Genomic DNA, 26,456 nt, shown 5'->3' with positions numbered 1-26,456 from the left:
CACAAGTTCTGCTGTCTGACAAAGGAGTGGTTTAGGAGAATCAGCCAATCAGATTACAGATACAGTGTTGTGTCATCTGTCTCTGTCACTTTGGGTTCACTCTGTATCCCCATAAGGTAGATCTGAGACGCTGTCTGTGAAGACCGAGGGAGGCCTATATTTGGCAAACAACCTGTGCTGAGCGATTAGCACTGTCATTTGTACAATTGCCCATAATAAGTATAGTGGAGTTCATGTGATGTCAAATGTTTATTTTTAAACCAGGCCATTTGGAAAAGCCTAACTTTACCTTAATAAGTGTAACTAATAATAATTGTAAACACAGCAGGTTCTTGGACAGATTCAATAAATGTACTGACTTTTCAGAGAATTCTAAATAATTGTAATATTTTATGACAAAATGTGGTTCACTGTCTTCTGTCTTCCCATTATGCCGACGGAGGGGTCTTCAGACCCGACAAAACGGACTCAATGGGATTAACGCAATGAATCTTTCGATGTTGGTGAGTGCTAAACTACACATCAATGATAACACTGAACATGGCCGGATGTCTCCTTTAATCTCCATGCAGAGATTCAGGTGTCATAGCAGCAACAGAAGTAATAATAAACCTAGTCTGGGAGGCATTGCCTCGGCGTTTGGACAGCGGGGGCGCGGCCACTGCGTTGTGATTCAAATCAATAGCCAATGAAGAAAAGGGGGCGGGATCCACATGCAGTGGGTGTTGCATCTAAATAGGATCGACGGGAAGCAATTTCCCCTTGAGAAATTTCGGCCGCCATTGTTGTGTACTGCTGTTTGCCTCTCGTCGGACTTTTTACACGAGTTGCACAGCTCCAGACCGGTAAGAGGCGTGTCCGCTCAGATTCAGAGCGTAAATTACATCCCGCCCACAAATCCCAGGGCTCTGGCCCAGAAGTTCCTCGCCGAGCCGGCGAAAACTTCTGGGAACTCAGATTATAATAAACCCAGCATAGCGTACAGTATTATACAGTACCTGCTCTAACTAGACCCTCCAGAAAAACGCGGGCTAAAACTCATGATTATGCGGGCTATAACTCTTGATTATGCGGGCTAAAACTCTTGATTAAGCGGGCTAAAACTCTTGATTATGCGGGCTAAAATCCTTGATTTTGCGATGACATTTTTTTTTTTTTGTGCAATTTTATGCTGTGAAATTGCGGGGAGTTGCGAAATATGCGGAAAGTTGTGAAATATGCGGCAATATGCGATGCGCATATTATGCGATGCGCATATTATGCGATGCGATGCGGCCGTTTAGAAAAAAGTTACCCCTGCATAATTATGCACCATTTTGCTGATTATGCGGTAAATTCTGCGATCGCATCATTGCATTTTTCTGGAGGGTCTATCTAACACTGGAGTGTGTGTGGTCAGTTTCACGTCGATCGGCCTGGCGGAGACACAATTATACATCACAGTGTTTACTTTATTTTCAAGGATACATGGATTGACATGGCGTTTTGCACACATTCCCTAGTACACACACACACACACACACACACACACACACACACACACACACACACACACACTCGCAGGTCTAGCTAAAAGTATGATACTAATAAAATATTGAATAATATTAATAATCATTCAGTAGTAACTATATATTAATAGGTAAAATAGAACTATAAGGTGCTCCAGAAATGTTTTACTTTTTAATTCCACTGGAATTATTTGAGAACTTTATTCACCTGTTAGTTTTCATATTTTGATTATTATTAAAAAAAACTTACATTAACCATTAACGACCTGTTTTGTACATCAGTTTTTAAAAACATAGGCAATCTACAAGCTCACAAAGCCTGGTGATGGAATGTGTTGAGTTTGTAGCTCTGCTGCTTTCAAAAGATTTGATATTTTTTATGTTGGTAATTTAAGTGTATTTTAACTAAAGCAAAAGTAATACAGGCTTTTTTTTTTTTACATAGTATTTTAATAGTGTGGTATTGGTATTGCTACTTTTACATAAGATAAATTAATGAATCAATAAATAAAGTTCTCCTTCCACCACTGCTGGCTACTGTCTGTCGCCCAAGTCCTTGCTTTTGTTAAAGATCGCCCTCTGCTGGTAGAAATGTTTTAGGTATTAATTCCATTTATTGTCAGACTAATTGTTGCTGCCTCCCCCAATATATTTGTACGGTATTTATTATTTGTAATATTAGGAACAAATTCCGAAAGGTGAGTATGTTTGTATGACTTTATTGGGTTTTACAGGTATTATATACAGGTAGTCTTATATTACACAGATCCCATTACAGAAATAAACACAAATACAGCAATACAACAGGGCCAAGGAATGCAGAGAGAAAAAAAGAAAGAAAAAACTAAGTAATATGGACAATAAGACATAAGCTGAATTCCAATGCCCAAAATCTCGGCCACTCACTCACTCCAGCTTGACCCGAAAATAGTCTGGGCCCAATTGTTCATTTGCTTCTTGGAGGCGGCGAGTCGGCTCTCCGAGTCCGCATGGAGCGAGTGTACATGAAGTGTACTGTATTTATTTGGAGTTGATTGGAGTAAGATTATTTCAGTGACATTTGGAATTACCCTCTTTTGCTCTCCGAGTCCGCATGGAGCGAGTGTACATGAAGTGTACTGTATTTATTTGGAGTTGATTGGAGTAAGATTATTTCAGTGACATTTGGAATTACCCTCTTTGTTATATTACTGCAACATTTTCAAAAACATACAAGTCTGCATGTTTGTGTTAGGGGCAGACAAATAATTTTCATACAACTAGAATAATCATTAATTTTATCACGTAGGAAAAACCCACGGCATGTTTTTGTCGGCATAGGTCCAAAGTACATGTGTAGAAAGTTTGTGCACATTGATCAAAAATCCCAGGAGGAGTTTGATTTTAACTGCTTTTCATATAATTCAAAATGTTGAGACCTAAAAGGTCAGAGGTGAAAATGTAGAGCGTGAAAGTTGTTCAGCATGAGGAGACGCACATGTGTAATTAAGTTTCACGGGTGTAGGTAAAACAGGCCATGAGTTATACCAAATAGAGAACATTGATGTCTCCTCGCAACCAAAAGTAGTGAAAATAGCCGATCTACAAGCTCACAACACGTCCGAAAAGTTGTGAGCTTGTAGATTGGCTATTTTCACAAGGAAATACATACATTGAAAATAAATACCTAAAAGTAGCATTTCATGTTCTTTAAAAGTGTGCATCCATTAATTAATACGGTCATGATTAGTGCGCACCAATTTAAATTAAGTATAAGACGCTAACTGGGGTCCTTGTTTGTTTTTTCCCTTTATGTCAATTTGTTTTGTGCGTGAAAAGGATAGGCAAAATAAGCCATTGGCTTTAGCCTATACCTTTTTGGTCTAACACATATGATATGGTTTGATATGATAAGATGAATATGTTGAATTTGTCCAGTTATGACCAAAATAAAATGACTACTACTGTACTACCTACAAGACAGTGACGTTACCACCTGAACTACTGCTACACCCAAACTGTGGAGAGAGAAAAGGAACTTAGGCAGCCACCAAATGTTTGTTAAAAATGCAGTGATCAAGACAAAAGTCTGCCCAATGTTTCACTTCATCTACACAACATGGACAGATCCTAGCATTCTATGGGTTATAGTTTTTTCACGAGTGCTTGCTAGTCGGTTTAGCCGTGGCCTGGATTTGTACCTGCAACGTACTATTTCCAAGGTGTCCTGTCTACCTATTGAACTACAACAGTCCTGCTTAAATCTGTTGAAAAGCATAACGTCTTTCCTTCTGTCATGCGCCATGCCCATGTTTCACTAGAACTGTAAGGTAGATTTCTAGTTTTGACTGGTTCACAGGGTATATTTTTTTGGCTCCCCAGTGTCTCTTGTACCCCAAAAAATATTTTCTTTTAACATTCAGTCATTCATTCTCATTTCAGAGATTTTCAGAATGGGCGTGTCTGAACAGGCCATCTGAGAATGGCAAGTTTGCTTACCTCACCAAACCTTCTGCCCATGTATTTTGACAGACAGAATTGCTCAGTACCGCAGTACAGCACCCCCCTAGCCAACAGGACGTTTTGGTATTGCAGCTGAAAGTGCTTTATAAGCCTGAGAGAATTGACTTGGGATGAGTATATCTTTGTGTTGATTTAGGCTCAAACCTTTAGAAAATGGTTTGAGGGACATACACCATATGATATTAAATATCAAATATTTTTTTTAAATTCATGGTGTGTCTCCTTTAACATCACCATGGTACATTGGTAAGAATGTAGGACAAAGTGGAGTTCCGTTAAAGCATTTTATTGATCCATTGCACACATGAGCATTTTGAGCATTGGGCAAGCAGATAATGAGGCTTCACGGTTATGGTTTTTATACTGTAAGAAACAGAAACACATAATTAAATACAATTCAATAATACAAGTAAGACGCGCTAACGCTGGAAGCGAACGCAGCTCGAAAATATTGTGTATGTACGGACTGTGTGTGTGTGTGTGTGTGTGTGTGTGTGTGTGTGTGTGTGTGTGTGTGTGTGTGTGTGTGTGTGTGTGTGTGTGTGTGTGTGTGTGTGTGTGTGTGTGTGTGTGTGTGTGCACATCACATTGAACATACCAATTAACAATTAGGCCTAATAGACAAACTCAGCACTCAAGGGAGGATGGGTAGCTACCACTAAATACATTGAGTACTAATCAAACCTAATGACACCAACATTCTCTAGGTCATAGTGATTACTGCATTGCCATGAATACTAAAAAAAGAAAGAAAAAAAATACTAAAGTGACTATGTGGACTGCACATTACACATATTCTCTACAGTTTCAAGGCAAACAGGTGAGGATTACATTTATCACAAATAACCAATAAAATGCAACATAAGCAATCATGAGCTTGACTCACTTCAGTGACACATAACCATAGGTTGAGGTTTGGTTGACTGAGACTCCAGGAGGGCTCCCAGCTGGAGCTGTTGTTGCGGCTGCTGCCAAACGATAACTGAAGAGACATGCACTCAGGCAGTATATCATAGCCAGCCACTAATGAGGAGTGAGTGAGGGCAGGTGTGATTATGGATTGAGAGGGAGTGACAGCAGGTGGGGAATAGGCCAGGGGAAGGGTTGCTGTTGCTCACTAGGATGACTCTTTTCTACAAGAACATTTGAGGTTCATACGGTAGTTTATAATACAGCATTGCAATAGGTATAGACTTATGTGTTCTTTAACGTCTACCCTTTAAATGGCCATTAACAATGCATTGGGCGCTTGAAGTTAAATATTAAAAAACTACACATTATTTCATTATTTGCAGAAACGTGTTGCTATCCAAAAGGTTGTGAGCTTGTAGATGTAGGCTATTTTCACAAGGAAATATGTCATACATTTAAAAAAAAAAAATGTCATGTTATCTTTGAAAATTGCACATGTATTAATTAACAGGGTCATGTTTTGTGTGAAGCAATTTAAATGAAGCCTGCATGGTCTATAAGGATCATATCATTTAATACAGGATTATAGAGAGACAGGTCTATAAGGATCATATTACTGTATGGCACTGTTTCTCAACATGGGGTCCAGGGACCACCATGGGTCCAAATGGATCCTTACAGGTCTGTTACTCTGAGGGTGTACAGATGGAACCAGAGGGGCCCGTAACTCAGAATTATAATTAGTATGCTCATTAGCATGCCCAATAGTAACAGAATCCATTGGAAAATAGTTTATATTAATTATTTGGGGTTTCTAATATTGGAATTATTGCAAACCGACCACTAGGGGGCGAGCCCAACTCGTTTGCGATATTTTTTGAAAACCATATTCCCATACCTAACTCCATGCCAACAATTTAAAACTAAAAAGTGCACCATTTTTATGTTTTTGGACATATTCCCTCCAGCTATTAATGTGTGCTAGATTGGAATGAATACTTAAAATATTTCAACCAGCAGAGGGCGATCTTTCACCAAAGCAAAGACTTGGGTGACAGACAGTAGCCAGCAGTGGTGGAAGGAGTACTTTATTCATTTATTTATTTAACTAACTTAATTAAAAGTAGCAATACCACACTATTAAAATACTGCGATACAGGTTAAAAAGCCTGTATTCAAAATTTTACTTGAGTCAAAAAGCACTTAAATTACCAACATAATTTATTTATTTTTTTGCTTTAAAGTAGCAGAGCTACAAACTCTCAACACGTTCCGTCACGAGGCATTGTGAGCTTGTAGATTGCCTATGTTTTTTAATAACTGATCTGATCCTGAAAACAGGTCTTAAATGGTTAAAGTTTTGCAATAATAATCTAAATCTGAAAAGTAACTGGTGACTAAAGTTCTCAAATAATTCTGGTGGAGTGAAAAGCTTATAGTTCTATTTCAACTATTAATATATAGTTACTACTAAATGATTATTAATATTATTCATTGATATCGTTCCATGTTGTATTATTATACTTTTAGCTAGACCTGCACTGCCCATTCCACGTTTGTGTGTGTGTGTGTGTGTGTGTGTGTGTGTGTGTGTGTGTGTGTGTGTGTGTGTGTGTGTGTGTGTGTGTGTGTGTGTCACATTGGCCTGCTATACGCAGATTTTTGCAAAACAATATTTTTTCTTTTAATAACTCCTGCAGATTTTGTCCAAACCACAACAACAACAACACGGATCTATACGATTTTTCATATTCCATCCTCATTGGCCAACATTGGCTTCAAAAGTTTGCAGGAGTGGTCCGTTTTGAACAAAATGCCTCAAACATGTTTCCTGGCTCTAGGCCACAACACATAAAGGGGAAACTAGAGAGTTATAACTAAAAATGAGTGATTCTACAAAACATAATAATGACAAACATGTAAACAATGAAGTAGGCCTACAGCCAAATAACGCAAACAAAAGAGAAACATAAGTGCTCTCTGTGTGGCCATTCTCTGGGAAGAAGAGAATAAATTGAGGCAGGGCAGGTGTTTTATACTGTGGGAGACATTGGCCAGGTGTCTCCCCTTCCCCTGATTACCTCCAACTCCACCTTCCAATCAGCACTGCAACAGAGAACAGTTTATAGAATATATCTGGCAAAGGCCCCAGGGGGCCGTCACACTATGAACGCAGCATCCTATTGCCGTGAAACTTTGCAGGCACATGCCACAAATCAACACTGTGTCTGTGAGTGTGAACAGCACCAGAACACGTGACAAAAAGCTGTGGTATTTTCGTATTTGGTTAATACAAATTAAATAAAGAATACAACTCTAGACCACCGGATCACACCAGCCATGACGCCAAATTGGTTTGCGTGATGAAATCATGAGAGTCTAAGTGGAACCGTGGTTCCATTTGAACACTCTCACTGTTACAAATTGATCAAATTAACACTTTTACTGTGTGTGAGAGAGATGCTATACTGACATGCTTGAGAGTTAACCACGACGCGTTGTGTGATGCGTCACGGCTGGTACAAATACAAAGCGTCCAGCTATGTTAGAGCAGGTACTGTATAATACTGTGCTGGGTTTATTATTACTGCTGTTGCTGCTATGACACCTGAATCTCTGCATGGAGATTAAATGATGCTTGTTGAGCGTTAAGGGTCATGATGCCTAACATGAGAGTACGCTCCCTGGTAAGCAACTTCAGGCTTGATAACGCATTGATCATTAAATCAGCTGTGGTGGGAGATCTAAACAGCCGTTAAAGCTGCTTAAATGAATAACCCTCCAAATAAGTGCAGCGTCATGTCATGACTACCTGTGGCAGATGTGGAAAAAGTACTCAAATGTTTTACTTAAGTAAAAGTATCAATACTACAATATAGAAATACCATGTTACAAGTAAATGTCCAGAGTTCAAAATTTACTTGAGTAAAAGTACAAGAGTATTGGTATCAAAATGTCCTTAAAGTACTGTATCAAAAGTAAAAAGTAGTCATTGTGCAGAATTCACATTCAGATTTCACAAGTACAAAATGTATAAAAATCTTTTGAAAATAACCGATCTACAAGCTCACAATGTGTCGCATTGCGATGCATTGTGAGCTTGTAGATCTGCTATTTTCAAATGGCCGAAATGTCTATTGGCCTTAAGTGGTTAATGTATGTTTTGTGATAATAATCAAAAGTAATTAGTAACTAAAGTTTTCAAATAATTGTAGTGGAGTAAAAGTACAATATTTGCCTCTGAGATGTAGTGGAGTAGAAGTAAAAGTACTGACATTTTTGAATACTCCAGTAAAGTAAAAATATCTCAAAATGGTACTTAAGTACAGCACTTGAGTAAATGTACTTAGTAGCTGTACACCACCGCTACCATAGCGTCCTCTGCATCACTAACAGCCTGTTGTCTGAGTGACAGCTGTCATTGTTGATAGATCACATGTCTTGTTGTGATACGTGGGTAAACGTGGCCACTTTCTAACGTCTCCTTCACAACCCAACCACCAATCACTGAAGGTAACGGCAGACTGTAATTAGCCTTTATGATTTCTGTCAGAGTCCCGCTCACACCCGGGGGATGAGATGTAGGACATAAAATGCAGAAAACTCTCTTACTATAACACAAAGGAAGTTGGCAAACTGAAAACTCTTTACTGAAGAAAACACAGGGCAAAAGTCAAACTTTACTCTTGAAAACATAAATCTGAGCAGGAACAGAGAACATGGCAGCAAACAAACAAAAGACAATAATCCATCATCTTTAACTGAGCACACAGCACATGTTAAATACTCTGACAGTGCCATTAACTCAGATGAACCACAACTGGGGGTCCAGGTGGAACCAGTCTCTCTATCAGGGGCCACACAGAGAGAGGAGGGGGGGGGGGGCAGAACGAGGGCAACAACACACTGGGCTCAAGGACAGAGTCACATTAGGGACAAAAGTGGACAGGAAGGGACACACAGAGGGGGGGAGGGGGGCAGGTAGGGTGTCAAGACGGTGACAGTCAGGTTGTGTTTCCACACTATTAATGACTGACACGTTTCACTCAAATGAATTGAATGACCGTCAAGCAGAAGTGATGCACATAATCACTTCCTCAGTCAACTCTACTACTCTTTTTTTTGTCACCGTACATTTGCACATACTGTATGTGAAAGCAGTGTGTGCTATGAGGCAGCGTCTCTCCCTCACCCTCTCTCTCTCTCTCTCTCTCTCTCTCTCTCAGGTTGACCAACATGCTTTTAGGGACATTTGATGATTTCAGCAGTGAGATGTAATGAGGCTTGGATTGAAGTTTAATGAACGTGACAGAACTTGACAGAGCATAAACCTTTTACTAGCCACACACACACACACGCGCGCACGCACGCACGCACGCACGCACGCACGCACGCACGCACGCACACACACACACACACACACACACGCACAAACACCGTGGTCAGCAATAATTCTGGACAGAATATTGGTGTAGGTTTTCGCTACAAATCCTTGCTCCGTAAAACGAGAAGGTTCTGTATGCGCTTTACATCACGTAATATAAGAACTCAGGCAATTTACCTATTGGTTACGAAGCATCAACTGACGCTGGTAGAGAGTAAGAAAATAAAATGCAACAAATTGGCTATAGTTTTCAAGCTTAATAACGACTACATCTCTCATTACACATGTGGCCGCCTCCCGCGGAGTCATTTGCACACATAATCAGTGTCATGTTGTATTGAGTTCTGTAGGAGAGTATCGTTGTCAGTTCTCAGTTGTTTCATCAAACAAACTACATGATAACACTGTTGACAGATGTCACTAAGCTCAGGAATGTTTTGACAGAGTGTTTATTTATCCTTTATTAAACCAGGCAGAAACAATTAAGAACTAATTCTTATATAAAATCGTGGCCTGGCAAAAGACTACATTTTGAGGGAGAGGGTAAATCAATCAGGTTAAGTGCAGTCATAGAAAAAGCATAATCAGTAGATAAACACAATAAAACAAGCAGACATTACTGCAGTGCATGTGTGCTTCTTCAGTAGAGACAGTGAGTCACGTGATTTCCTACTGTAGTTTATCAATACTTACCGGTTCCTCACTGATACAGAACCACCCCTCTGACAGAATGTCAAAGACGCTATAAATGTGTTACTATATTTAACAAAAACAATTGAATTCATTAATCATTAATCATTTCTCTCTCTCTCTCTCTGACAATGACACGCACAAGCACACGCACATGCACACGCACACGCACACACACACACACACACACACACACACACACACACACACACACACACACACACACACACACACACACACACACACACACACACACACACACACACACACACATGCTTCAGACAGTGAATCACATGATTTCCTACTGTAGTTTTCCTACTGAGGAACCAGCAACCTTCAGGCTACTAGTCATGTTCTCTAAGCTCTGGTCTCCTGCCATCCAAGGTGTCACGGTCCACCTATTATACCTACAGCCTGGTAACGTCAATCAAAATGTCTGCCTCTAGTAACCGGTGACGTTTAACAAAACAATAATCGTGATTGGCTGCTGAGTGAATCAGGAAGTGAAATTAGAGTTTGTTGAGTTTCCAGTAAGAAGCTTCTGTGGTGAGTCCAGGTTTCAACCACTCAAGTACACACACACACACACACACACACACACACACACACACACACACACACACACACACACACACACACACACACACACACACACACACACACACACACACACACACACACACACACACACACACACACACACACACACACACACGCACTATTGGAATCATTGGACTTCCTCCATCTTATGCTTTTAATCATGTGACTACAGTCTGTGACCGCTGTCTACGTCATTTGGTAATAATTATGAATACATTTTTAAACAACTGTGAGTATAATGTCACTAAATCACTTTGATAAAAATTACTTCATAAATACATTCTACCGTCACTAAATAATTGAATAAACATCACTATATGAATAAACATCACTCTATGAATACATTATGGGACTACTGTACTGTATGTCTACTGTCACTAAATCATATGATAAACATCACCTTTTCACTTGTGCTCATGGACTCCTGGGATTTGTAACTGGCATCACAAATAGAGGCTTGTTAAAGCACATTGCTGTCATTTATCTTTCACTGTGGTGAGATTATGTATAATTCATTTTAACCTGTAGATTTACTGTCTATGATATGACATGTATTCATCATGAGGTGGATGAAGTTATGAATGTGTAACATATGTGTTCAGGGTTATAATTATTTTTGCACCTGTAATGTGTGTGCATGTGTGTGAAATGAGAACATTATTGTGACAACACACCTTGACAAAAACGGGGTGCAGTGATAGTAGAACCAGAGCAGATTCTCAATGTATTCATGAATTTAGCCTCTGTCTTTAATTAACTATGTTTATCTTCAGAGTCTTCAACAGGGGGTCCGGGAACCCGACGGGGTCCTCAGAGCTACTACAGGGGGGGCCGCCAAATCTTTCTGTGATAGAAACTAGTTCTAGGAACATTAGCCAAAAATAGCAGATCTACAAGCCCACAACGCCTTGTGAGCTTGTAGATCGGCTATTGTCGGCAAAGAGGTTTGGTGTAGTTGAGAAAAGAGCAGACCAAGTTCAAGTTTTCTAAGTATTGAGGATTTAACTGGTTAACTGAAAATATACAACGCTATGAAAAGTTTATGAAGCTATCTATGAAATCAATGAAAAAGTTAAATTTGATAAGATATGTGCAGGGGGTCCCTGCTTCATCTCTCTCTCAGCTCAGGGGTCCTTGGTCTGAAAAACATTGAAGACCCCTGTTTCATAGTGTATTTATGAACACAGTCTCTGTCTCTGACTCTATTAAATATGTTTACCTTCATATTGTATTTATGAACACAGCCTCTGACTCTATTAAATATGTTTACCTTCATATTGTATTTATGAACACATCCTCTGACTCTATTAAATATGTTTATCTTCATATTGTATTTATGAACACATCCTCTGACTCTATTAAATATGTTTATCTTCATATTGTATTTATGAACACAGCCTCTGACTCTATTAAATATGTTTACCTTCAACAATTCAGAATGTGGTCTTTCTGGAGACAGATGACACAACACTGTATCTGTAATCTGATTGGCTGACTCTCCTAAACCACTCCTTTTGTCAGACAGCAGAACTTGTGTTGAAGTAAACACTGTTTATTCTGATCTGTTCAGTTCAGCTCGCTTTGTGTCCGTGATGATGAAGATTACAGCCACCCTCCTCATCCTCTCCTTTGTGCTTCATGTCAAAGCCATCCCAGGTGGTAAGTACATCAGAGTTATATAACATATACATTTTACAACTGTATTGTTATCATATAAAATATTAATTTATATTTCTACCAGGCACATGCACAGATAGGGCCCACGGGGGAAATCAGGCCAGGTTGTCAGTTTGGTGGTGTACATTTTTGGGCACAAAGGCTGAATGCCAGGAAGACCATCAAATAAAACAGTCCACATAAATAATTGATTATTTAATAATAGGCTATATATTTATCAAAATATAGCATACTGTAACTATCAGTGAAATAACCTAATAATAAAGCTGGTTGTTTCACAAAATAAATTATTGATTTTATTGATACAAATTACAATTTGTAGAAACTACTGAGTCAAATCTTCACACATGCTGAAACTAGTCAGAGTCACTGGCCTCGCTGATTCTACAAATACCTTCTAAATCAGTAGTTCTCAAACTTTTTTGTGCCAAGGACCCCCAAAATGATATGTATATATGGCCGCGGACCCCCATCTGATTTTTTTTTGTGCCAGGGACCCCCAGAAAAGAAGATGATTCAACACTTAAACAAAAAATAAAATAATAGTAAATGTACATGCTTGCAGCGAGGCATGAAGTGACGTGCTGTGAGCTTGTACATCTGCTATTTTTGAGACCAACTGTTCTAAATCCTAGTTTTCTGAAAAACGTATGTAGCTATAATATTATGTATTATGTATTATGTATTGATTTTAGCTGTATGTATAGACAGCTAAAATCTAAAATGACACGGATGCTTTCCCGGTTTTAATGGGTTAATGAGGGTGGGGTGGAGTTAAGAATTCAGAGTCTCAAAGGGGGCGGGGGGGGGGGGGTGGGTCAAGGTCACTGTGGCCTCAAGGCAGATAATGTCCAAATTGAGGGGCAACGACAGCCACGGCCTTCATGGCCTCCATGTTTGTGTGTGTGTGTGTGTGTGTGTGTGTGTGTGTGTGTGTGTGTGTGTGTGTGTGTGTGTGTGTGTGTGTGTGTGTGTGTGTGTGTGTGTGTGTGTGTGTGTGTGTGTCGCATGTGTGTGTCGCATGTGTGTGTGTGTGTGTGTGTGTGTGTGTGTGTGTGTGTCGCATGTGTGTGTGTGTGTGTGTGTGTGTGTGTGTGTGTGTGTGTGTGTGTGTGTGTGTGTGTGTGTGTGTGTGTGTGTGTGTGTGTGTGTGTGTGTGTGTGTGTGTGTGTGTGTGGGAGCCCAATTATCCTGACAGCGGTGTTGTTTATGTGTGATTTTTGTTCGAGAAGTTGTTACAAATACAAGAACGCTCGCCCCAAAACACGCTCGCACCGGGTCAAATCCGGCGACGCTGTTGCACAAAGAAGTAGTTCATTCATTTAATTTTAAGAATGAAAAACATAATACGTTAAAATATGAAAAATACATTCAAATTTGTTTCGGAATATTATTAAAAAACATTTGTATTTGTTACTAAATAGTATTAAAAACATATTTTGTACTTGTATGTGGTTTGAGTGTTTAATATCTGAAGGCCGGATCATGTGTCATTGTCACTTTGAAGAAGTTTGTAATTTAATTTAATGTCATCTTTGTTTTCCTTACAGTCTTACACAGGGACATTCGTGTCACAGGCTGTTCAGACACAGATAAAAACATAAATAAAGAGTTTGTGTATGGACTGGATGGTGAAGTGAAGTGGTACGCAGACTTCAACCAGAGGAAGGGGGTGGAGCCTCTGCCTAAGTTTGTAGATCATGCGACCTACCCAGAAGGTTATCCACAAGCTCTGGCTAATCAGGAGATCTGCAAAATCAACCTGAACCTACGTCGCACCGCTCTGAAGAACCTACCAGTGGAACAAGGTACAGAAATACTAACCATATTAACACAACAACTGTTGAACATCAATTTTACATCAATGAACATTAATTAACTATATAATTTAAGGTTCTACATTGAAATGTTTTCAAAATAATATTGTTTTATAATGAATGGGTGTAAATATGAATATGTTCAAGGTGCCTAACCCATTCAGACCGGGAAAGAATCTGTGTCATTTTTGGATTTCTTTGGCTATTCAAAAATAGCAGATCTACAAGCTCATAGCGCGGCACTCGGTGCCGCGCTATGAGCTTGTAGATCTGCTATTTTTGAAAAAAACCTGAAAGTTTGTGCAAATCTTTTGAATATTTAAAACGAACATTTTTTTTCTCAAATCTTTGCTTCTATGGGGGATTCTACAAATGTCTTCTAAATCCTAACAGTTTTTAAAAAAAACGTATGTTGCTATAATATCAGTGGTTCAGCGGATCCTGCTCTATACCTGACTTTGTCCGTGTTCACCGTCAACGCTCTGATTGGTCAGGCACGTCAACAAAGTGATTGGTCAAGCTTCACGTGACACATGGCTATAAACACATTATAAACACTGTAACAATCGGCCCTTTTCACTGAAAGGGGAATTATTAACTGAAAGGAAAAACAACGGGATCGGCAGGTTGCTAGTTGTGGTTACTTTATTATAAAACCACTTAAACCACACAAATAATATTTGACTCAACAAAAAGGTAAATAATAATACACCTCTTGGTTTTAACTACTATCCCTAGCTCTGTCCCTAACAAACAAAATAAATATACAAACAAATCAACAATCAGTAATTATTTCAAAACCCCCTCCCAAACAATTCCCAAGTCCTTTGCAACCCTCAAATGCAAGTTCAAAACGTTACTATAAACAAGGTTACATAATAAGGTAAGAACGCAACCACAGTCAGGCGTTTACTCGCTTTACACAACAATAAACAATCCCACGTTTCGTCTCGACCGGCTCCTTCACTCCGCCGCCTCGAGAAAGTCTATTAAGTCCTTTGAACCCAAAACGATCCGCAAACGGTCTTCCGCAATCGCGTTCCAAATAATAAAGTAATGTTCGGGGTACCCCTAAAGTTTGTAATCCACCGGAACAGAAAGTATGGTTTTATCTCACCCGCGGCTCCGTCGGAATCCTCTCGCCGACCGCCGGTTCATTCATACATCCTGGCTGTCCACAGTAGTGATGCGCGGGTTGACCCGTAACCCGCGGGACCCGCGGGTCAACCCGCGGCGCGGGTGGGTCAAGTCAGAATTTCGGAGAAAATGATGCGGGCTGAGGGTGAGCGGGTCACGCGCTCTCACACGCAAAAAAAATAAAAATAGCCACACTAGTAGCCTACACAGGTTGTTTGTTTGATCTCCCCTCCCCCCGTGGCACACCCTCTATTTGTAAAGTCGGGTGGCTCCAATGTTCCAATCACCCGCAGCACTCAGCCCCATTACCCCTCAAGTGAATAGGAAATGTCCATATATCTCAGTGTCCAACATGTCACATATCACTCGTATATAATCACATGCATAAGTAGATCAGATGTTACATATCAACCAGACATAATAACACCCATAGATCAAGCAGATAAATAAAATAAATATAATGTGCATTTGTCACAACACATATCGATGACAAAATGTATCAAAGGCGCCGCTATACCTTCACACAGGGTGTGATTTTTTATTATTTTTTTAAACTATTTTTTTGACTAGTTCAACGGGTTGGGGCATGCATTTACAATTTGCATTGTTCCCAACTTGCATTGTTCCCAAGTAGGCCGGTGCCCATTTACAAATAATCAATTTATTGTGATATCTAATATTATTGTCTCCGCCAGGCCGAAAAGCATGGCGAGAGAGTATGTTTTGCACACTGTCCATGTGTCCGTCCGTCCGTGTGTGTGTCCTTGTCTGTGACCAGCTAATCTCCAGCACCATTGGCCCGGTCACTGCGAAACTGTGCACACACACTCCCTCGATGCCAATTCAGAACCTCTGACCCAATCTTTTCACATGGGCCTGTTATAGCGCCACCAGGTCATGTGATCAACACGGATCTGTCCGATTTTCCATATGCCATCCTAATTGCCTAAGATAGACAAATCATAAACGCAGCGTGCGATTTCCGTGAAATTTTCCACGTAGATTCCTACTTGGCCCAGGAAGAAATGCCACTTGAAAACTTTCAAATCAGCCTCATGGTGGCGCTATAACAGGCCGATTCACGTTTTTAGCTATAACTGCACCGATCTGGGTGAAACTTTGCAAGCACACTCCCTAGAGGCCAAGGAAAAACCTTTGCCCTGTATATTTCATATTCCATCCTACTTGGCTAACATTGGCTTCCAAAGTTTTGCAGGAGAGGTCCGTTTTGAACACAATTCCTCATATCATGCACGCAGTGTGCGATTTCCCTGAAATTTTGCACGCACATTTCCACGGGTGCAGTACGTTAGTCCGACAGCGCATTCCTCCGACAGCGCAGCGCTCCGACGTTTCCAATACTAAACCCGAACCAAACCCGCACCCTAACCCTTACCGCACGCGGATGCCACATAGTCGGAGAAAAGGTCTGTCGGATTAACGCATGCCTCCCCATTTCCACTAGGCAGAGGAATAAATGCCACCCTTTTCACATTGGCCTGTTATAGTGCCACCAGCAGGTCTAATTTAGCAAATCACATTTTAGGAACAAAATGCCTCAAACATGAATGCAGTGTCCGATTGCCGTGCAAGGCCTAAGAAGAAATGGCACCCATTTCATATTGGCCTATTATAGCACCAACAAGAGGCCATAATAACCTACCTGACCTGGCGGAGACTTGTGCTCCGAGGAGCACTTTTTCTAGTTAGAACTGTGGTAATGGGTACCAGAGCATGTGAGTGGAGCGGGACGATTTTAACATAGCGAGGAGCAGGTTTATAAAAAGGTAGGAGTGAACTCGGGGCGAGGACCACCTGCCGCTCCAAGCCGCTTCGGTCGGGGCCGCTCACCGCATGTTTGAGCATGCCCGGTCGCACGGACAGACACAACAAAATCCAGAAGTCTACAGTACACGTCCCTGATCGTAATCCACACAACTATAAATACCTTGTGTCAGTTCTGTTTAGTTATATGGCCGATCACCAGCCGATCAAAGGATTTAATTTGAAACGTAAGTGAAGGGTTTTGGCTGAACGAACCACACTCGCTGTGCGAGTCCCCCTATAGAACAGCATGGTGATTAATCATTAACCCCCAGGATTTAATATAGTCATCTTACAAAAAAAACTTTCTACATAAAAAGGAAACTTGGATGGTGTCTTTTGCAACATAGTAGGCCTAGCTGTCCATCTAGGCTCATGGGGACACATTTGTGTCAAAAGAGAAAGTGTTTCGGACACGGAACAAAAAAACATATTTTTCCCCTTTTTTTTGCTGCTGAGCAGTCGGGTATGAGCGGAGCGCCCGGTGCGCAAATCAAGGTGAGCGACGGAGCAGGGGGGAGCGGAGCGGAATCAACATGAGTGAATAGCGAGCATGACAAGGAGCGGCATTTCCCCCCGCTCCACTCTGCTCATGCTCTGATGGGTACACTGGCACCTGAACCATTACACACAGGTAGCATGTGCTCTTCAACTTGTGAGGGAGGGGGCGAAAGGCTCCAGCGGATCTACATGCCATACTTTTTATTGATTAAATGTTCACATGTTCCCCTCATTGTCCCTTCCTGTAACCCGTAATGGAAAAGTACCAATAAATATTCTGGTTATTCACTAGAAATACGACTAGTTATTCTTACCTCATTTCAGTTTCATCCTATAGATTTACCAGATTTTGTAAAAGTGTCATTTCTTCAATTGACAGCCTTTAAAATACCTGCATTGATCCAGGGTTCAGTTGTAATATTAAACCTAACTATTTTTACTGGGGCAAGATTGTGAATTAATGCTAAAAACTATCATTTAAAATAATCCCAGACTGTATCCATCAAACTGGAGACCAAGTTACTGTACAGTAGGCTACCTTAAATGTCTATTCAATACATCACTGTTATAATGTTTTAACTATATATCTGATGTTGATTGTATTATGACAATCAAAGACAGACCTCTGAACCTTCCATGTGAAAAATATGGAATGGTTTATTAGAGATTATTAGACATTTTAGATTTGTCTTGTGAATTAGTTTGAGAACAGTTTTTATCTGAGTACTCATTTAACCCTGCAAGGCCCAGATTCTTTTCAAGTTGTGATGATTCCTGGCTCTGTGGGGGGTATTTATATGCAAATATCCTGGCCAATGGCATTGTAAGACTAAACAATAGGACCCAATGAGGATTTAGAGGTGAAAAAAATAAAAAATAACAGAAAAGAAAAATGATTTAAACTCATTTCTTTATAAAACATACATGTGATCGTGCGATCACACTGGGCCTTGCAGGGTTAACAATTGATTGAAATCAAAACTTGAATAATTATGTAATAAATGAATACAAATAAGGCTTGTGATAAAAAAACAAACATTTTAAACATAGCATGGCCATGATTATAAAGTGTTTTAACACTCCATCTGTAACAAAATATTTTGAAAATAAATCTTCAAGCCGTTGCTAAAACAAAAACCCTTTGATTAGTAACACGCTCCCACTAATATTGTCTTACATTATGGCCATGTTGCGCACAGGGCCCCACTTGGTCCTGCAGTATTGTGGTGTGGGGCTGCTGACCCTGGGTCTGCTGGATGATGTAATGTCTCTGTGTCTTTGTGTATTTTATGTGTCTTCAGATGCTCCTGACACCATGATCTACACCAGAGACGAGGTTCAAGTGGGAGTGGACAACATTCTCATCTGCTATGTGACTGGTTTCTACCCCGCCCCGGTTCAAGTCACATGGACCAGGAACAACCTCAACCTGACCAGTAACATCACCACCACCGTGCCATTACTGAAGAAAGATGGAACCTTCTACCAGTTCTCCAGTGTAAAGTTCACACCAGAGCAGGAAGACATCTACAGCTGTACAGTCAACCACCAATCACTGCCTGGACCTGAGACCATGATGTGGGGTAAGAACACTGATAAATAAAACATTGTCTATAAATCAACATTGTCCTGATGACCACTGTCCACAAGTAAACAAATACAATTATTCCTCTCCTTTTGGCTATTTCCCATCAGGGGTCGCCACATTGATCCTCTGTTTCCATCTGCTTCTGTTCTCTGCATCTTCCTCGGCCAATTCACCTGCATCTCCTCTCTCACTGCATCCATAATCCTCCTCTTTGGCCTTCCTCTTCTCCTCTTGCCTGACTACTCCATCATCAGCATTCCTTATCCCAATGGACCCCTCTTCCCTCCTCTGCATGTGTAGCAGGGTGGTATAAGTAAGGGTAGCCAACTACGCCACCTAGGGGATTGCACCCCAGGAAATAGGGAGAAACAAGGTTTGTTGTACTTAACTGAAAGTGAGGCAGACACGTGGATGAAATACCAAGATAGAATTCACTTTTATTTTAAACAGTACTCTGATAACAGTTCATAGAAGAGGCATTAACAGGTTAAAACTGTATGACAGTGGTTCAACAATAACAGACATTGCACCTCTACACTTGGTCGATGCTCAGGCTTGCCAAGGGGAAGGAAGAACTGGCTAACCAGCCCAGGGCAGTGGCACCCCAAGCCACAACACACAAACAGAAAGTTATACAATAATCTAATCAGAACACAAAAGAAAAGGGGATACTACCACCACCACTGTAGCAGGCGTCACCTGGTCCTAACTTGGGGCCTCAGCATCAGAACTAAACAGAAGGGAAACAATACATTAGTGTGGCACAGCATACTTTGGATTAAAATACATGTCTTAGTATCACTGGTAATAGACCTTGATACTGTATAGGCGACCGGGGGTTTCACGCAACATAATAGAAGGACCAGAATTAAACCCAACACGAGGGCTGACGGTCAGGGGTGAAACTACACCCTGGCAAAGAAGCAGCTTTGTTCCTCTTCACCACTCTGGGAATACAAACAGCATTATTAGCCAACTATTTAATAGTGCTTAAGATAACAACAAAGACAACAGAAACAGACACTGTATGTAGACCTACCATGCATTCAAAGGCACAACACACGTCACAACGATAGACAACCCGAGGGGGAAGGGCTCTCCGTGGGGAGACGGACAGGGACTAAAACAACAAAACAACCAGTATAGTGCAGGCACTTGCTAAACAATAAATAGAGAGACATACCTGAGCTGATGCATAGTGAACAAACACATACTGAAACCCAACAGGCCAGCTTTGTTTGAGGAAACATGTCAGGAAGGACCCGCACACGCCGTGGACAGTGTGGCAAGCTGAAGCCCAACGGGACAGCTTTGTTTTAAAGGGTTAGTTCAGATTTTTTGAGTATTTTCTGTAGGAAATACTTACCATTAATGTAGTGGTTGCAAAGGTATTAATTGATTGCCCGAGTCCCGTGGTCAGAGTTATGGTCCGTTTCTCATAAATATGAAGTAGTTCCGGTAGATTAGTAGATTTGGTGGGGGCCGCTCATTAAAAATAAATACATTTAAAAAACTAACGTCATTTGTGTTGTTGACCCATTTCTACCATATAGAGCAGGTTTCGTTCAATTTCGACCCCTCTGTCACATGGTACTAATGTTTGTGTCCAAAATCACTGCGCCGCGGCAGCCTACTCACGCACAAAATATATGACACAAAAAATAGTACCATGTGACAGAGGGGTCGAAATTGAACGAAACCTGCTCTATATGGTAGAAATAGGTCAACAATACAAATGACGCTAGTTTTTTAAATGTATTTATTTTTAATGAGCGGCCACCACCAAATCTACTAATCTACCGGAACTACATTCATATTTATCAGAACCGGACCATAACTCTGACCACGGGACTCGGGCAATAAATTAATACCTTTGCAACCACTACATTAATAGTAAGTATTTCCTACAGAAAATACTAAAAAAATCTGAACTAACCCTTTAAGGGAACCGGTCTGAGGACATGGACATATAAACTGAGGAGACACCTAACGAGGGCAGAGAGTGGCTGGTTAAATACTGCAGGTAATCAGCCCACTGACTAGTAGGATGAGGATGGGCCATGGGCAGAGTGGGAGACATCCTGCTACACATGCATGTCCAAACCATCTCAACCTCACCTCTCTTGCTTTATCCCCAAACCTTCTAACCTGCATGGGCTGATCCTCTAATGTAGTCATTCCCTCCGTGTCAATCCTAATGAGAATCGTAACATCCTCAATTCTGCCACCTCCAGCTCAGCCTCCTGTCTTTTCGTCAGTGGCACCAAGCCGTACAACATGGCTGGTCTCACTACCGTCTCATACATCTTCCCTCTCACTCTTGCTGGTACCCTACTGTCACAAATATCACGTCATCAATAAACGTTGTCCATAAATAAAGTGTGTGTGTGTGTGTGTGTGTGTGTGTGTGTGTGTGTGTGTGTGTGTGTGTGTGTGTGTGTGTGTGTGTGTGTGTGTGTGTGTGTGTGTGTGTGTGTGTGTGTGTGTGTGTGTGTGTGTGTGTGTGTGTGTTTCTCTCCAGATGTGGATCATCACATCCCAGCTCAGCCCAGCATGGGTCCAGATGTGTTCTGTGGGGTGGGGCTGACCCTGGGTCTGCTGGGGGTTGCCATGGGAACCTTCTTCCTCATCAAAGGAAACGAATGCAACTAATTCCAAATGAAACATGAATTTAACAAGTCATTCAAACACAGATACTCGTTGGAAATAATGTGTTCATTTAATCATTAACATAATTTTCATTGTATGAACACATGTAGTGCATATAACTAAATTATATTAACAGGTCTGCAGGATAACATTGTTTAGTTTTTTTCATTCAGATTAAAATCAAGGTGTTGTGTATTGACAGCTCTACAGTTTGTCCCTTTTGAGCTACTGTCATGTCTCCCGTTTCGGTGCCATTATTCCGACTGGCCCCATTATAACTAACCCTAACCCCAACCTCACACTAACCTACTGTTTGTCAGACTTGGGACGTCGGAATTATGAGCGGACCCCCGTTCCATGTTCTACTTCTGTGTAACCTGCAGTCTATTGTTTACACTAAAGTGAAGCTAAAGTGTAACTCTACCTGGTCTTCTGTCTCATTATTATTATTAGTCATATATGGGGATACAACAAAACTGGTGATAAAGTCTCTTTCTTGAAATCAGCTGTCATATATTGTTGTGGTTTTCACACTATACGATTGATCACCGACAAGGAATCACACACTGCAGGATATTTCACAGGACTCAACGCCAAGAGTAGAACCCTGCAACGGCAGCAGGATCCCGCGATAGGCCTACCCGCAGGTTCCAACGCAAATCATGCGGGCACGTGCAGTATTTAAATAGGCCATTTGCGGTTGGGAAAAGCCCCCACAAAATCCTGCACCGTGCTTCAAGATATGAATACTATGCCTACATTCAATCTTTCTCTCTCTCTCTCTCTCTCTCTCTCCCTTCTGCGCTCCAGACGCTCTGACACTTTCTCCCCTGCACAGCGGGGGATCGCATTGTCTTTTAAATATCGATTAACATTAACGTTGGCTATAGTGTGTTTCATTTGGTTTAGGCTACAGGCAAAAATAATAATAATATAGGCTCCGTATTCTGGGAATGTGAATGGGTAACTTGGAATGGTAGATATGTAAAATCTCTATGTAAATGGATATCCTGTATGAATGATTATAATGGATTAATGATTATAATGGATAGCCTATATAAATTATTATAGCCTAAACATGATTCATTGGTATTGTCAGAGTAAACAATATTTACTTAAGTTCAGTGTTGGGCAAGTTACTTTATTTTAGTAATATTTTACTATTACTTATTACCTTCATTTTAAAGTAATACATTTCGTTACATATTACTGTCTGAGCAACAGTAATATATTAATATTACATATTACTTTTTAGTTACTTAAAAGAAAAAGCTAAAATTGAACAATTAAATAATCTAGATTTTGTATTATTATTATTAGCCGACAAATTATTTTTGGGACACAGAGATGGCAGATGGGCAGGCATTTACATTATAAGATAGGATTATAGATTACATTAATCAATCAATTTTACTTAAATTAATCAATTCTTAAATAGACATATACCTTCTATAATGTAGCCTATAATGACATGACAAGACACAAGACTCTTTCTATACCTTTTTTTTTAATGAGCAGCATAGAATGTTGAGCCTATGAAATGAAGATAAGGACATAGAAATATGGATAATTTAATTGTTCAAAATTTGACCTCTCTGAACAGTGAACAGTTATATTACTGTAGTGTCATTGTGTCAACCAATAACACATTATTACAAAATGCATCTTGACCTACAGCACCACTTTGATTGTTTGACAACCAACAACTAGCCAATTTTAAATAACACAACCATCCTTATGGGATCTAAACTCCTCCCATGTGTGGTCAAAGTGGCAATCTCTTAACACAGCATTTTGACATTCCCGGCTGACACTCATTTAGATAGACATGGCATGAGTTTAAAACATTGACTAGACAGTTAGAGTTAAGACTAATTTATATGGTCTACAAAGAACTCAGCTCTATACATTATATTTATGCCGTAGGCTACTCTTGAAATAAAAATCCTCATTTTATTTGACCTTTAAGAGAAGACTGCGCTAGCCATTTATCCCCAATCCAATATATGCTCTCCTGTCTGCAGTGTTGCCTGGTCTGATTATTATAAGCCACATTGGGCTTGTTTTTCTGAAGTTGCTTGTAAATAATGGTAGAACGGTTGTGAGCTTGTAGATCGTCTATTTTCAAATAGACAACAGATATAAATATGCACGTTATGTCCGCGCTTTTGGGTGCGCAACGCACACTTGCTGCGACCAAAATTTGCGGTTATTTTCCGGGTTTGTTACCTTTTTTTTGGGGGGGTTGCTACTTTAATGCGGTTAATTTGGTTAATTTGGTACCAAAAATGTACTCCATGAAGTTTTTTTTTTCTTTTTTTTGTGATGAGTTTGTGATGGGTGCTCGTCATTTCCCCTGGGTGCTTTAGCCCCGAGGCACCCACAGTATCGGCGCCCTTGGTGTGAAGAGCTCTCTGGCTGGGGGAGAAAGATTAGCCATAGAATAGCGTCAGGAATGGTATGAGTATGGTTAATTTCATATTTAGAAAACGTTTCAGATGGAAAAAAAACAGATGATTTGAATCGAATATTTAGGAAAAGTCATAGAAAAGAAAATCTCAAAATCGGTCAGATTGACTGCTTACCAACTGTTAATAATGTTGGATTCATGTTAATGTGTATTTTCAGACATTAACCAGTTAAACCCTCAATACTTACTGTAGTATAGATTTGACCTTTGGCTCTGTACTTGGTATATTCTTTTTCCCCACCAAATTGTTTTCCACCAAATAATTACTGAAAATGCAATGTGAGCTTGTAGATCTGCCTATCACAGCCTATCACCAGCCTATCATTGTTGTGTCATCAGCATACTTCAGGATGATGTTGGAGTCATGTGTGGCTGTGCAGTCAAGAGTGTACAGGGAGTATAGAGGAGAGGGTTCAGCATACATCCCTTGGGTGCTGCTGGGGTGTCAGATGTGATGTTGACCATTCTCACCACCTGACAGCAGTTCGACAGGAAGTCTAGCATCCAGTCGCACATGCTTCGATGTAGCTGTAGATCTCTGAACTTTGTGTCAAGCCTTGCTTGGACAACGGTGTTGAAAGCCGAGCTGTAGTCTACAAACAACATACGTACATAGGCCTACTTGTCCTTCAGTTTCTTGTCATCCATGTGCAAGAGGACGGTGTGAAGAGCTGTGGAAATTGCATCGTCAGTGGATCTGTTTTGACGATGTGCAAACTGCCACCGGTACAGCGAGGCAGGTAACGTGGAGCAGATGTAGTCTAGCTATCACCAGCTTCTCAAAGCATTTACTGACTATTGGAGTGAGAGCAACAGGTCTCATTCTCCTGTCATTCAGACATTGGTTTTATTAGGGATGGGCACAATGGTGTGGACATTTTGAAACCTGCCGGGACCACAGCCTGGGAGAGGTTGAAAATAGTGCTGCACGATATATAGTTATCGTATCGTTATCTCGATGTGAACATGCACAATATGAATATCGCAAAAGGCAGGGACGTTGACGATATAACATTTCCCCAGCATGTACAGCTTAGCCAATGCAAACATGAATCCAATATCAAGGGCAAGACCACCAGGTTTATGAACACGGCTACCATTAGACTGTTGAACAAGGCATTACCACCGCCTGTCATCAGGCTGGTTTGGACTTTTGCTCTTTCTCATGGACCTACCTGTGGATTATAGCAATGAAAGTGGTGAGCTTCAGAATTGTTTTCAAGATTGTATTGATCTATTTTATAGTGCTACATAAACATGGACTGGCTCCCAGTTACATCATGGACATGCTGGTCCCCTAAAATTCTATGTGTAGCCTCAGATCCTGGGGTAAGGCTCTCTTGGTTGCTCCTAAGACTCACCTTGTTACCCGGGAGGACCGGGAAAACACAGCTGTATGTTCAGTGTTTTTCCCAAGTGTATGTGCTTGCAGCTGATCGGCTCCAAAAACTAGTCTCCACACACATGTCAGACAATCTCACACATAGAGAGATTAGGAAGAGGTAGATGGCATGGTAGAAGATGTAACCCCCCCCCCCCCCCCCCCACACACACACACACACACACACACACACACACACACACACACACACACACACACACACACACACACACACACAAACACTTTTTTCTTTCTTTCCTGGAAAACAATGAAATGATGGAGCTTGCAAATGTCTGTAAATGTGATCGAAAAATACATTCGATTCTGAGTATGATGAGCTGTGTAGCCTGGTGTTCCCTATCACATAAAAACATGCTGTAGTCACGAAAATAACACAATTAAAACATGTTGTGGACTAAAACGTCTTAAAATCATAAAATGGTATACAGTTGAAGCAATCCGGAGTGAGTATGTAGACTTAGAGCCTTTATATTAGTTTGACGTCTGCCTGGTAACAAGTGATTAGAGTGAATGTTTTTTTTTTATTGGTGATGGCAGTCTTGGCTGGTGAGGGTAGAATCTACCATCTACCTTTACCATCTAGATGGTAGTTGATAAAGATGATCTCTTGTCCCAAAATGTTCCCCAGTCCTGTCTTATGGTTAGGGTTAAACTTAGATACTTTACAAGGCTTCTTTCCATTACAAGTCACAATCTGGTGTAGTTTTGCTTTGACGTTTGCCTGGTAACAAGTGATGAGAGTGAATTGTGTTTTTTCATTGGTTGTTGTAGACTGTTGGTGTTGATGAAGTGAGT

At 40.6% G+C, this 26,456-nt stretch overlaps 1 protein-coding gene across 1 annotated transcript; it reads left to right on the top strand.

Annotated features, from left to right (window-relative positions):
* Nucleotides 1–12,126: 12,126 nt before the first annotated feature.
* LOC311060740 (mamu class II histocompatibility antigen, DR alpha chain-like) lies at nt 12,127–22,202 on the top strand. Its single transcript, XM_084079048.1, has 4 exons — nt 12,127–12,255; nt 13,824–14,081; nt 18,854–19,135; nt 21,662–22,202. Exons 1-4 carry the CDS (start codon nt 12,189–12,191, stop codon nt 21,790–21,792), a joined length of 738 nt encoding a protein of 245 aa, XP_083935174.1. The 5' UTR covers nt 12,127–12,188; the 3' UTR covers nt 21,793–22,202.
* The last annotated feature ends 4,254 nt before the right edge of the window (nt 22,203–26,456 follow it).

Source organism: Gymnoscopelus microlampas, assembly GCF_963454915.1.
Source record: "Gymnoscopelus microlampas genome assembly, chromosome: 14".
Taxonomy (NCBI): domain Eukaryota; kingdom Metazoa; phylum Chordata; class Actinopteri; order Myctophiformes; family Myctophidae; genus Gymnoscopelus; species Gymnoscopelus microlampas.
Note: the sequence above shows the minus strand (reverse complement) of the source record. Positions and strands in the feature narration are given on the sequence as shown.